Source organism: Toxorhynchites rutilus, chromosome 1 (genome assembly GCF_029784135.1).
Source record: "Toxorhynchites rutilus septentrionalis strain SRP chromosome 1, ASM2978413v1, whole genome shotgun sequence".
NCBI lineage: Eukaryota > Metazoa > Arthropoda > Insecta > Diptera > Culicidae > Toxorhynchites > Toxorhynchites rutilus.
Window position 1 is genome coordinate 39677523 of NC_073744.1, and position 14651 is coordinate 39692173.

Consider the following 14651-nt stretch of genomic DNA (forward strand, 5'->3'; position numbering starts at 1 on the left):
TCACTCTAATGTATAGAATATCAAACACATCTTGGAGAATATTTGATTCGATTGGTATGCTTTCCCGATCGATCATTTAATTTTTGCGAAATCGTGCATTGTTTCAGAGTTAAAAGTAGCGTCAAAGAACAACACATTGCAAGGGACAGCGGAAGAGGGAATTTTCCAGCAGCGATAGCTGTGTTCTTCGGTTGAAAACTGACGTTGAAAATTCGTTCCACTGCTATTCCTATAGCCACAACCACCACAACACAATCGATTTCGGATTTTCTGTTACCGTCCTGTGTTGTGGTACGAATTAACGTCATCGAAATTCGTATAAAAAATTTGAAAACTGTTATTTTGCTTATCAAAAAAGATATCAAGAAAATTTTTAGATAAAAAAAAATAATAAAAAACAACAATAAAAAATAGAAAAAAAAAGTCATTATCGAACGCTTAAATCGTTATTCAGAGAAATTCAAAAAAATAAAATTATGGAAAATAAAAAAAAACAAAGAATAACAAAAGAAATAAAAATTTGATCTATCCGTTCGAATTTGGCACGTTTATTTCTACGAGACTGTATTTTTTTTTATCTGTATTATAGTGACTTTCAACTCATTTGGCTGTAAAATTTTGGCGCAGAACCGAACCAAAACCAAAACATGAATGGCAATGAATTTGTAATTTCTACCCGCGTATGAACTCGGGGCATCATGGGATAGGGTTCCGGAAGAATCAAAAGTAAGCAGTTTTTGGTGTTACCATGATTCTCTTTCGGCAGCAAGAAATTATGAGCATGTTTCCAAAATCGAACAGGTAGTATAATCATAAAATCAAAATCAAAAAGGTGCATTGGGAAATAATAACGAAATGGGTCAAGATGATCAAATGGATGATAATAAGATAAAATTTGTACTGCCTACGATAACTGAAATAGTTCTGAATAGTTGAACTGGAGATAAGAAATAGTTGAACTAGGGATAGAAATAGTGGAAATAGTTCAAGCTGAGAAGCTGAACTGGGGATAAGACGAACTTCTTATTTATCCGTCTTATCCCCAGTTCAGTTTAATTTTGAATGCATACATGCAGAATTTTTACTTCCAAGGTATGTTTTTGTACTCTCATCAGGAAGATTTGAGTGAGAAAAGCTATTGTAGAAAAATTACAGTATCACATTGAGAGTTCACGAAACTATTTCTGCACAACTTAATATGATTTTCAGCATTGATAGAACTGGCATCACTTCGAACCAATTGAAGGCCACGCGTTAAAAGTAATAGAAATGTGGAGCAAAGTTGCATCCAATGGCAGTTAATACGATACGCTCTCTCTTCTTCGCTCTCCTGCTCATTGTTGACCCAAACGAGTAAGTGTACCATATATTCAATTATTCTCATGGTAATTTTTTTCCTGAACTTTGGTTCACTACCGTTCTCGTCACGAAGTCGTGGTAGTAGTTTTGGGGAGAGTCGTTAAAAGATATGTGCGTGTTCAGTTCCAGCTTGAGCCTCCGCGCGTTTGGACGTTGTGTACCATTCTACGAGACCTTCCCAACAGTTCAGTTACTCGTCCGCCACATCCGCAACAGAACAAAAACCAAAAAAAAGGAAGTTGGAGTTGGAATCATCATCATTTCAGCAACGTTTTCTGTGGTGTGGAAAAGAGGTGTGTACCGAGGGATATCGAAGGGGATTGCATGCAGGCAAATTTTTGGTGCTTTGTGCATTTATTCTGGAGAGTTTGCGGTGTGTACACTAACCGCAAAACCCAGAGGGCGCAGCGCGGGTCAGTAATCACATTCCATGAAGATTCTGGGTACGGATTGCATTCAAATTTGACAGTACATTGTGCCTCGTTGACAAAGGGGAGTAGCATTGTAGTGTTGCAATCCAAAATAAAATAAAGGTAGGTGTCACAAAATCGTAAAGTGATTCCGGGATTTGTGGGTGCGTAAGGACGATCAGAATACGCGATGCCTCGGAGATGGAGAGAGCAATAAAGGCGCGCCAGCTGGTGAAAGAAGAAATGATGAGTAAATTCGGGCTGCAGAGACTTTGCAAGCATCTGGATAGATTCCGAAAGTTAATTGGATTAAGATCAACATCAACGTTAGCAGATGTGAACCCCAACGAAAACGAAAACGAGTGCTTGTGTGTGTATGTTTGTTATCAAGCCTACGCGACCCTTTTCTTCCTTCTACCGCTTGGTGGCGGAAGACGGTATGACGAAAAAAGCAATCTCACCGCAGTGTCTAGACAACAAACCGCCTACGCGAAATGAGCTCACGTCGTGCTGGTTTGTTTGGTAGGGAGAAATTTACTTCCGCAGGCACACACCGGAAGCACGCAAATGGAGCCAACGAGAGCTGGAAGTTTGAAGAGTCGAGATGTTAGGCAAATATAACCTATCTTTCCCCGCTTGATCAAATCGAATTATTCAGTGGTTTCATCGACGTCAGCAAAAAGTGGGTGTGTTTTTATTGTTCTTTGTTTGGTTCAGCATACGGAAAACTGAATTATCCGGAATGTCCCCAATTTCGAAATAAAAAAAAAGAAAAAAAAAATTAGCGAATAGGTTGTCAAAGTATATTTTTTCCGTTCTTTTATTTTTGAACTGATGCTTGGTATCACGAAGTATACTTTAATACACCGCAGCATCATTTAATATCAATTATTACCAGAACTTCTTCCACATCAAGTTGATTGAGAGTGATTGCCTTAAAAACAACAATGCCAACAAGTTAATGAATCTAAATGTTCTTCAAACGCACAAAGAATTTATTCTATGGGTTTGCGATTAGGATAACTGTGAAACAAAATATCACGGGACGACTGGTAGTAATCATTCGCCCAGAACAAAACATCAAGCTTGCAGTTAAAGCAAAGACGAACTCGAACTAGGAAGAAAGGTTAAATTTTATGGAGAAATTCAATGTGCGTGTCACATGAAAATTGTGCGTTTGGTTCAAAAATAGACACATTGAACATTTTCTTTACGTCCATCCCACAATTCGTCTGATTTTTGTTTCACAAGTTGAGTTTTGTAAGCCAGATCTAGCGTCATTTTGAATTGATAATTTGAGTATAAATGGTGTTAATTATTAATTAATTCCAGGGACCTCAAATTCGAGTTATATAGATAACGTTGAGTTGAATTGAAAAAATATTTCTTTTATAACAAATACAAGTGATAAAAAATGCCGCTTTCGAAATACCAAATTTTAAAATTAACTCGCTAGTAGAAAGTAGTTTTTTTTGTCCCCGTGAGAAGAGTACACAATCCGGACATATGGCGAAATTAGTGTTCTTTTGTGGCCAACTTAAATATGTCATCTTTTACAACACTTCTCGCTCTCAGACTTCGTGTCGGGCAAAATCTTCACGAATAGCTGTTGGCTGATCGCTGGCTGGAGCGAGAATGAATGTTTTTTGCAAATAATGTTTTTTCATGCTGATGTCAGGCCAGGTTATTCTATAGAATTGAGAATACAAGAATAATACCCAATATGGTATCACTTTGGGTCTAAATCGGGATTCGAATCGTTAAAATGAAGGTTGGGTCTGAATTTCTTGGGATTTCTAGGGATTTTGATTATGAAAGGGACTCAGAATTCGAACCTGAAATCTGAATAGCAGGATGTAAAATTTGTATATCGCATTTGTACTTCTTTTTTAGAAAGTCGATCCGGAATATGAAAATTGTTGGGCATTTGGAATCTAAAATCTTGGATTGAAATTCGGAATTCGAATTCGTGAAGAGATCGAGGGGTGAAGTCTGATTTTGTAAATACGAACCCAAAATGTAAATCGAGAGCTAGATTTGATATAAAATTTGAAATTTGTAGCCTAGAATTCCGAGCTTGAATGTAGAATGTAGATTTGGGCTTATTTTGGAATCTAGCTCCGCAGTCTATTTTTGGAATTTGGCCTGAAATGCGGATCTCGAACTTTTAATTTAAAAGCTGAGAGCTGAATCTGATGTTCAACGAGCAATAATAATCTGAATCTGAATATAAAAAATGTGATTGAGTTGGAAATCCAAATGAAGTTTGGTGATGAAGCTCTTGAAACCAACATATTAGTACGAAAGCTGGAATTTGGAATATGAATCTTGAATCTCAGTTCGGAATCTTTATTAGGAGAATCTGACTATGCAATTCGAATCCGAAATAGAAATCTGGAGAATATAGTTGATACTAAATTCTAAAAATTTGAATTTAAAAATAGGATTAAAATTTGGGAGAATTATAATATTGAATTTGAGAGTCTAGCTCCAAAATTAGCCTATTTTGAGTATTTGTATCCAGAGCATTGGGATCATTGGATCATAGAATCCGCAATGGACTACGGATCCCAAATCATAAATTCAATATCTGAATCTACGTTTTTAATTTGAATTCTAGTTCCGAATCTGAGCTTGAGCTTGGGTAGACTGTACACTTCGTAGTTGCACTCCGTGATTGACCTGAACCAGCGAAATTGCACAAAGAACACACCGAATTATGCTTGTGAGTAGCAAACCATTCTCATTGTGCAAGTTTCTGTGATTCTAACTTTAAATAGTCAATAAAGACGACGGCCACGTCCTTACGGATGGTTCCCTAGCGAATATCATGAGAGGGATAGTTGTTAGTAAGAGAGGTAAGAATCATAATTCACTGAGGTAAGTGATCTACCACGATCGACCACTTAACGGAAAGAAATTCCGAAACTCTTATGTGTCACAACACGCATCAGAGATAATCCTGAGAAGGAAAACCTGTATTCTGTTATTTATTTCTTTTATTTTTATTTCTTATTAGTTTTCTCTAGGAAACCTGATAAGGTAACCGAAAGAACATTTCTGGAAGCAAACGTGCCGTCGATATATTCTGTTATTTATCGCATATATCTTTTAACGAGCTCCAGTTGCGGGGGTTCACTTTCAGAAACCTGAGAAGGTAACCAAAAGAACTACTCTAAAGCCAATTAATCCGACGATATATTCCGTTAATCAACGTATTCTTTAATAAACTTTAATTGCAACAGCGGGAGGAAATAGAAGAATAAACTAATTTAAGAATTAAAGAATTAATTATTTAATAAATCTAGAAATATGGAGATTTGAAGAATTTAAAAACTAGAAAATTAAAAAACTCAAGAAATAAAGCACAAAAGTAATCTACATTCAAACGTATAAGCAATATTTGTTGTTGTGTTTTGTGTCAAATATATTCGATCAGTACCAACCGGTTGATAAACGGAACGGTAGAACGGTAAAAAATGCCAAATCCTTAGGCTCTGTCTAATAGTGTATGAGCACCAAAACCATCCAACTAGCACAACTATGCGGGAAACACTGTAATAAAAGAGCCAATCTTAATACAAGCATAATATTTAGATCGAATCCATCCATCCTACGATCACGCTTATGTTCTGAATTGCTCGGCACTGTTTCTGTTTCTGTTTCTGCTCGATTCGGCACGAGAGAGAAATCTCGCGTAACTTTTAAAAAGGTCCTATGTAACAAATGTAAACTAATTGAGTTAATGGATGCACGCTATTAGTTTTCAATCATTGAATGTATTGCAAAAACAATCGTTCACGTATCTATCTTCTTCATCTTTTTACCGCCGATACAAAAAATATCCAATGTACAGATTCGGATTTAATGCGCCCGGCTGTTACTTCGGACGCCTCTTTTCTCCGACGCTCGGAACGTTCGAAGTAACAAAGCAGTTAAAACAATACGAAGTCGTACTTCGGTCGTTTTGAGTTTTTGTTTCTTACAGGTGTTGTTACCGATTTTAGTGCAATTCGACGAGGGATAACAATAATAATCTGCCTTTAGAATGAAATGCTGTTATTTGGATTGTTGTTTAGTAATTAGTTTCAAATTCTTATCGTGCAACGTAATATGTCCAATGTACAAATGCGGGCAGTCAAAAGGTCCAATGTAACATTTTTCGCTCCTAGTCTTCAACTTTAATCTCAAATCACGGAACATCAGTTACGATTGGTTTTTCAGAGTTATTCTTGACTGCTAGTGGTGAAAGTAGCGATAAAGATCGAAAGCTTTTAAGACAATTCGCGGGATAATGTTTGGGTTTTCAACTTCGTTTTTCTCGAGTTGACGAAAATGTTACATCGGACCTTTTCAAAAGTTACGCGAGAAATAATGACTTATAAAGAGAGATGTAAATTTTCCTCGTGAGGAAACGTCAGGTATAACAGAATAAAAAGTTAACATTTAATTCGTTTGACTATTGTCTTCACTTTTTACTTTCCCTCTCTCTCTTCTCTGAAATATCCACAAAAACTCACCACTACGCAAAACCACTATCAAACACACCTCCCGCTTAAGGTAGGTTTAGAGTTCCCGTGAACGTGAACGCGGACAAACACTTTTTTGTTAATAATTCATCAGTCCATATATAAAACGCGAGGAAAACATCTTGAAATGATAGGAAGAAAATTTTTTAAATTAATTCAATATTTCACAACAGTTCTGAATTTCCACCGTAGAATCGAGATGTTGATGAACTCACCATAGTTCACCGACTTCGGTAAACGTGAACGTGGTGAATATAGACGTCAAAATATTTCCACGTTCATGTTCACGATCGAATGTCCCAAGGCATTCTGAAAATTATTTCACCGTGAACTGTAAAAGGATATGTTTAGCAATTCTCAAGTTTTCAATTAACATTTTGATATGGATGCAATTTCAATCAATCGGATCTCTACGCGGGTTAAAAAACTTCGTTGGTTTGGGTTGATTCGTGAACAACTGTATATTTTATCCGAATTACTTTATTGAAAATCGATGTTTATTTACTTCACGTTCACTGTCGAACTTTTAGTATGAACATGAACGTGAACAAAATCATTCTGTTCACCACTATTTTTTGAGTTGTTTGTTCGCAATGTAGTTCACCGTGAAATGATTGTCCTATTCCGCCACCTGTTCAAGTTCACGTTCACGGGAACTCTAAACCGGCCTTTGAGAACGTAGGGACCCGCTTGTAGTGTTTACTTCGCTGGATGTTTCTTCTGAGTGAGTGAGAACTGAAGTGTTTCCAATGAAACAATTTTGTAATTCATTCTTTTTTCGTTGGTGACTCCGCACAACCATTGGAATCTGTGATTCCAAGGCTCAACCGACGGAGTTTCATGTGTTTCATGTTTGATCGAAACCGCAAAGATGGGATTATGGTATCAGTGTATTTATTTGGACGCAAAATAAAAAAATCAGCTGAGTGATGAGCAGATAAAATTATCATATTTTCTGTAAATATTTTTCAAGAAGGGAAAAAGTCCCCTAAACTGATTAAAATCGTCATCGAACGAAACCGAAAAATTCGACATATTCATCCTAACTGTAAATACAGACAACAGATTGGGCGATTTGGGTGAATGCTACTCTTCTTCCAGATGGACGAGACATATTCCTCATTTTCACGTGCCATGTTTGCGGATGTGTGTAAACTCGTTTGGGTCAAGGCCAACGTGTTTGTTTTGCAGGGGTTTGTACTTTTCTGTAATACTTTTGTTGCGTTGCTTAGTTCTCGTTTGGCACTTATCATATTCTCTCCGCTCCAGAATCTCGCTCTATTTCTCTCTTTCATTTTATCCCCAGGAATTTGAAATAAAATATTAATATCTGTACTCACGGCTATAAGCCACACGGAAATGAGACCTTTTTATAGTTTTCACCCTCCGGGTGAAGCTCGCTTCATGAAAACATCTCTCACAACTTTTTTCTACACCTGATTAAACGTTCTCTGTACACATTCTTCTACGCTGAATAGAAACATCCGGCCCTCTTCCATGAGCACTTCCGCCGGGCACTCTTGTGTGTGAACATTGACCCACCCACCGCCATCTGAAGGAACACATCACGCATTTGGTTGGGGATTTTTTTCTCTCTTCGTGAAAGTGACGAGTTCGATTCGGTTCAGCGCTGAAAATTCAGTCAATATTCGACGATCTGACAAACACACACACACACACATACACATCTGTTCCAGTGAATGCAACTTCTATCTCGATTCTATTGCACCCGCTTTGATGACGGACGTGGTGATGATGCTGTGTGACACACCCCGTTCCCCTTTTTTATATTCGCTTTTATATATTCGGATCGGTTCAATGATCGTAACGGATGCAATTTCGCCATCCGCGCGTTTGTAAGCCAATTCCCGGCTGAACTCTCTGTTCGTGCTGTTGTTGTAGTAGAGCTCGGGTCACCACACTTTACACCACTTTTTGGAGAAGGGCGGCGCTGATGTGACGTGGTGCAATGGAGTGGAAGGGAGGAGGAATGTGTAAAATATAAATAGATAACATGTAGTGGAGGCCGAGACAAAGCGGTTTGGATGAACGGAGGAAATGAAGTGAACGAGTGAAAATTGGGCTATTGAAGGGTATGTTGAGGTGCAGTAATGACCGGAACGAATGATTTAGATGTGAAAAACTGGGTGAAAAATCGATTTATAGGTTAGAGAGATTTTAAATGGGCTCTGAACAACGGGAATGGTTTCGCGGCGATGGAGGTGCAGGAAACTAAGAAAAAATCAAAGCTGCAGTTTTGCTTATTTTGAATCCTGAGGTTAGAACCCAAAAAATCTGTACCAGGACTTTACATTTGGGGTTACGAATTCGAAACTGATATCGCGAACCTATTGTTTGACATTTAGAATTAAAGATTAGGGGAAAAAACATTCCCAGTTGTATTTGACAATGAGGAAGATAGGTCAGAACCTCATCTATCGGATTATATAGCAAACTAAAATTGGAACGTTTTGCAGTTGAGTTATTAACTGAGAAAAAAGTTGATGAAGAGAAATCGATCAAATCACTTACACCCCTTCCCTTCTGAATCCCTCAATTCATTTTCTAAAGGGTGTTAGGGTCAAAGTTTGGTCAGTTTGATACATTTTATCGCATCTAAAAAAAACAGCCGTCGTTGTGTGTGTTGACCAAATGATGCCCCTGTTTTGATTTTGACATTTGTTCAAAAATGGCATCCAAACAAAAATCAAAATGGGTGGAGCCGATCTGGCGTAGTGGTAACATCCATACCTCTCACGCTGAAGATCACGAGTTCAATTCTCACTCCCAACATTCTTCCAAAATTGGAAGTAAAAAGTGACGAACCAGCCAAAAGTGTTGAAAGTCACTATAATACAGATATAAAAAAAAAAAAAAAAAAATCAAAATGGCATCCAAGCAAGAGAAGAAGCCCATCGAAATTTCGAATAGAATCTTTTTGCTCTCGGTATCACAAAAAAGCTTAAATTTTCAAAGATTTTGCCCAACAGTAGGCAATTGACACGTAGTTTAGTATTTTATATACTTTGTGAAAACTGAGCCTTTGTTACATAATATGAAAAAAATTAAAGAGTTATATTCTCCTTTTTTGCGAATAACCCAGAATCCATAAAATTTTACGTCAAACATTCAAAACGTTGGATCGACTTTCGAACCTTTTACAGTAAATGGAAGGTATTTGGATGAATTATCTTGGAAAAATTATGGAACTGCATCCAAATGACTACGAATCTTCTTTAAGATCTTCGGAGTTTTGAGATCGAAGAGATCCCGTCTCTCTATATGATTTTTGAAAATATCATATCTAAACATTTAGGAAGATATGTGTTTTTGTTATTGAGATATATGTTTTTTACCAAATGAAACATATAACTTAAAATTAGAAAAAAAAATATATATATTTCAATGTTTCATAAAGTTTTCGAATAAGAAATATTCTTCAAAATCGCCAAAAACTCGATTTTGCTTTAATTCAGAATGGTACATTCTAAAGGCCAAGCAGACCTGTATTTCAAATAGTTTTCGTTGTGGAAAGGATTAAGAACTTTTCATGGAACTGTTGATTAAATTAGTTCTCAGAAACTCTCATTTGGCTACGAAGATCGCCGATCAAGAAAGTGATAGTCAAGGTTACACAGTTTGCGTTCGTGGATCTTGTTCCAATCTTCAACTAACGTAATTTGTTCCTGATGAAAAGCCAGCCAAAGATTTGAATCTCAAAATTCTATTCTCATATATAAAACAAAGATTCTGTTCGTACATATGACTCATCATCACAAGAGAACGGATGGTCAGATTTGAGCTGTCGATTTGAGCTTTCGTTGTGTTCATCTCCAAATGTTTCTATGCAATTGAATAAAAAGTTTTTGGTTTTGATTGGAATTTGAAATCGGCAACTAAAGTTCCAAAATCCAAATATAAAGTATCTAATCGGAAAGTGGAATCTTAAACCTAAAATTAGAATCGTGAATCAGTACTAAAAGACTTTTTTTTAAATAATATCAAGAGTCTGGAATCTTAAATATGAAATTTAGATCCAAACGTGAAATCTGTGTTTAGAATTTTCATCTAGAACTTTAATTTGGAGTTTTAGAGTTCGAAAAACGGATTGAACAACTTGAAATCCAGTGTTCGAATCGATCATTCGGAAATAAAATTTTGAATGTAAAATCGATGTAAGTATTTTTGAATATGAACATGAATATTAAATCTGAATATGAAAACTGAGTGCGGATTTTGGAACTGGAATAAGTGTGTCCATGGATTTCGCATTTTGGCTGCGAATCTGAAAAAAAGTATTTCGTTTCATGAAGAGACAAGAGCATTTAGGGTCAAGCATTGTCTTGTAGCCCTATTATGGCATTGATTTAGCACCTCTAAAGCAGTATATATCTTTATACAAAATTTTGAATCAGGAAAAGAAAATTTAAAATTTGAAATTGAAATTATCAACAAATAATAATAATACAGAAAAGTAACAATCGACATAATATACGCTGATTTCGCTTAAATCTCGTATATTTATTCCTTTTGGAAAAAAAAACAAGGGGAGTCCAAGACATGTCCGCAATGTTAACGTAGGACTACGGAATTATTACATTCAGGTAATCTATTCATTACTTTCGAAATTATATTAGAAAGGGACGAATTTTAATAACTAGGTCTATAGTAGAATTTTTTGGTGGTCGTGATGCGTGATTTTGTGTTTTGGTGTTGACTGATCACTGTCTCGCTCGATGCAACGTGACATCGAAGAAAAAAATTTACATACCAAGTAAGCTATTGTGGCCCAATGTGAGCGTCGAATAAAATCGGACGTATTCTGTTCGTTACATTTTACTTGTTACACTTGTTTTACTATTTCCACTATATATGTCTCAGGAAAAAAAATAGTCGCTGGAAATATTCCCTATGAATTTGTTTATCCGTCTATTCGAAATCAAAATTCATCTGTTAGTGGAAGAGCTATCAATATTCTAAATCTATACACTTCTGCTACCCAAAACATTGAGATGGTTCCCTATTTTGAAAGTTTAGATGTAGTTCCACGGCAAAAATATACATCTTTTTTTTATTTTACTATTGCATAGTTGCATAGTTAATGGCCACCCTGATGGCTTTTGGCCGATTTTGCCGAGCATTTTCATTCCGACCTACTATACTTAATGAAAGCTCGAATGTATACTTTCATGAGAAACGTTTAAAACATTTAGTTTTTGTTGTTTTCGATGTGTCGAGACCAAAAAACTCTTTTTTGGAAAATTTCTCTTTGACTGCGTTTGCTCTCCAAGTGAACGATCGAGGGTTCAATCACAAGACCCTCCATTGATTGATTGGACATTTTCAAGGTTAGAGGCGAGAATGAACTTTGTATTTTAGAGCCTCTATAATAGCCAAAATCAATCATTTTTGGAAAGCTGAATTTTTTTTACATAGTAACTTCCAAACCCCAAAACGGAATATTTTGTGTTTTTTGAGATATTTTATCTTTTTTCCATTTTCGTTGTTTTTGCTGAATATACCAATTTTTGAAAATTCTTTACTATTGAGCCGCTGGAACGATCTCTTATCTCTTACCAGCGAATGAAAAGTGTTTAAGTGAACTTTCTTTGAAAATATGTTGTAGTTTTATGTTGTTCGAGGTGTCGACTAACTGTTTGCATCATTTTTTGAGCAGTGGATTTTTTTACATAACTTGTTAAACATAATTCAAAGGATTTTTTTAATTTATGTGCTGGAAATTGGTCAAAGATGTGTCTCACAAAAAAAAAATCCATTTTTTTCACGCTGTGACTTTGTAATTTAACCTAGCTGAAGCGTCGCTCAAAATGAGCCATTCTCTTGGATGGGCTGAACAGCCTCAAAGCCACTCACTATTCCCCCATTCGAAACAAATATTCTCTGCGACGAAAACATATCCTCTGTAACTAAACATTTTGGGTCTAATCCTATGGGGAACATATATTTATTTATCGTGCTGAGTCTATCCGCATTTATCTTTTCCCCTGGGAGAAACCATTTAATAGTCTTCTTTGCACCTGTCGAATTTTAGCCCTAGTTGTATGGCACAGAAGAAAACGGAAAACAACGCGAATCCATTATTAATTTCTCTGTTCTTGTGAAAAAGGCTCGCGTCTATTTCGAAGCACAAGTCAAAGCCATTACCAAATTTAGCCTTCGATCACGAATTTCCAACCATATCGGGGTACGTGACTTGTTGCGAAAAACACAACGACAACCGTTAATGGATGGATCCACGCGGTTCGTCGAACACCGGAAGGTCACGTTCCTCGTCAAAACAGAAACAAAACAAAAAACGTCGATAAAATTCCAAAAAGCCTTTTGCAATTGGCATGGTTCCTTTCTAATACTACCCAATAACACCACAGCACTGCTGACATTTAATTGCGTTCACCTTCAACCAGGTGGTCCACTGCTCGCGTGCGCGCCTTTGATCCGTTGCAATTTATTTTTCATTACGCGTTGTATCGTTCTCAGATTGCTACCAACGTACAACGGAACAAAGTGCATAATGTCCGATACGGAGGAAGATTCTGCGAGCTCCGATAGCTGGCCCATCGATGAGGACTGGTTGGTCGAGATGCTGAAGAAGCACCACGAGGTGCGGGATGGGATAAAAATTACGGTGAGAGCACGACGATACTTCCCAGCTTCTCAAAACATTAGTGATTTGTTCTTACTGTGACAGGATTTCAAAGTAAAACAGGGCTGCCGAGAGGGGGTCAACAATCTGAGCGACATCCTGGCGGTGTCGGTGATGTACGAGTTTAAGAACGGAGCGGCACTAGAGCCCAAGAGTTTGGACATTGTGATAAAGCTGCTACCGCAGGACCTGACGAGTAGGTTTTTCGTCAGGCAGGCGCAGTTCGATCTGAGGGAAATCAAGTTCTATACGAGTGTAAGTTGATATGTGTTACATTTCAGTTGTTTCGTTCATCTCTGATGAATTTCTTTTTTCAGATCCTACCCGACCTGCTGGCTTTCCAGGAGTCAAACATCAATAGGGAACAGAGCACATGCATGCTTGTTTCGGTTCCAACCTGTTTCTACACCCAATACTCTCTACCCATCAGCCCCTCGGAGGGTAGTCCAGAGCAACCCGAGAGTATCCTGGTGCTCGAAGATATGCGCTCCCTTGGATATCGGGTACGTTACGTTCTGAATTCCAATTTTGAAAGCTCATCGAAACACTGTTTATTTGTAGGGAGCCAATTTCACCCGTGGTTTGACGCTCAGCCAAACAGAGGCAGCCATCAGAGCCATCGTTGCCATTCATTCACTTTCGCTGGGACTCAAAATCAAGAGCAATGTGAACGTGAACGAGAAATATCCCGTAAGCAAGAGTCACCATCCAAATAGAGACCCAAACTCTACTCTATCTTTCTTGCAGTTCCTATTCCAAACAACCCGCGCCACCGAAAGCTACCAGCAGCTAATCGAAAAAGGTATGCCCCAGCTAACGGAATTCTTAAAAACCAAACCCGGCTACGAGAACGAGTTGAAGGCGTTGAGCAAGATTCAGCCCAAAACCAAAGAACTGATCGAAACGCTATTGCAACCAATCGAACCGATGGGACTGATCACACACACGGACTTCTGGTGCAACAATCTGCTGTTCCGTTGCGAGGGTGACGGAACCGACAGCTGTATCGTGTTGGACTGGCAGATGGTGACGTACAGCCGGCCCACCAACGATCTGGCTCTGCTATTCATTTCTTCGATCTCGTCCAACATCCGGCGGGAGCATGGCGCCCGGCTGCTCGATATGTACTACAAGCTACTCCGATCCAACTGCAAAAAGCTGGGCGTTGATATCGAGGCGAAGCTGAACTACAGCAGAAACAAGATGGAGTTGGAGTATCAGTGAGTCTCCTCAATGTTCCCACAGGACTAGCCTTATGACAACTCACGAATCTTCTCTCGCTTTTTCCCTGTAGGCAATCGGAACTATTGGCTTTACTTCTCTGCATTGGCTCGATTGACATCGCCATTGGGAACCAGTTGGCCGAGCAGCGTTTGCTGGATGTACTACGCGATCTCAACGAAAGCGGTGTGTTGAGCATGGAGACATGCTTCTAGGCTGTTACGTACAGCCGGTGCCACTATACAGTAGTAGTAGTAGTAGTAGTATTCACAAGAGCTTCGAAACTTTCCTAGAAAAATTTATTGATTGTTGAAAGCAGATACAAAGTAATCAATCAAATTATTGCTGTCATATTACGTAGTATTGGAGTAAATTGAATTTTTGAAACTCAACCTTTTAGAGAAGACAATTGTGCAAAGGGGCTTTTTAAACACGCGCTTAGAATCCCGAGAATCCATCCCAGCCAAC

The 14651-nt window shown here is 37.9% G+C and overlaps 2 protein-coding genes across 8 annotated transcripts in view; one reads left to right on the plus strand and one right to left on the minus strand.

Moving 5' to 3' along the window:
* Nucleotides 1–14651, minus strand: part of LOC129771755 (E3 ubiquitin-protein ligase RNF19B-like) — a 115842-nt gene that overhangs the window by 20685 nt on the left and 80506 nt on the right. The window lies entirely within an intron of this gene.
* LOC129771774 (uncharacterized) lies at nucleotides 1444–14575 on the plus strand. Of its 4 annotated transcripts, XM_055775810.1 has the most exons (8): nucleotides 1444–1652; nucleotides 4390–4627; nucleotides 12797–12944; nucleotides 13008–13217; nucleotides 13280–13465; nucleotides 13524–13652; nucleotides 13710–14182; nucleotides 14257–14575. In XM_055775810.1, exons 3-8 carry the CDS (start codon nucleotides 12831–12833, stop codon nucleotides 14396–14398), a joined length of 1254 nt encoding a protein of 417 aa, XP_055631785.1. In that variant the 5' UTR covers nucleotides 1444–1652; nucleotides 4390–4627; nucleotides 12797–12830; the 3' UTR covers nucleotides 14399–14575. The 4 variants fall into 4 exon arrangements, with proteins under 4 accessions (XP_055631785.1, XP_055631775.1, XP_055631797.1 ...); XM_055775800.1 differs by lacking the exon at nucleotides 4390–4627 and having other exon boundaries at nucleotides 1445–1652; XM_055775822.1 differs by lacking the exons at nucleotides 1444–1652; nucleotides 4390–4627 and adding an exon at nucleotides 1690–1892.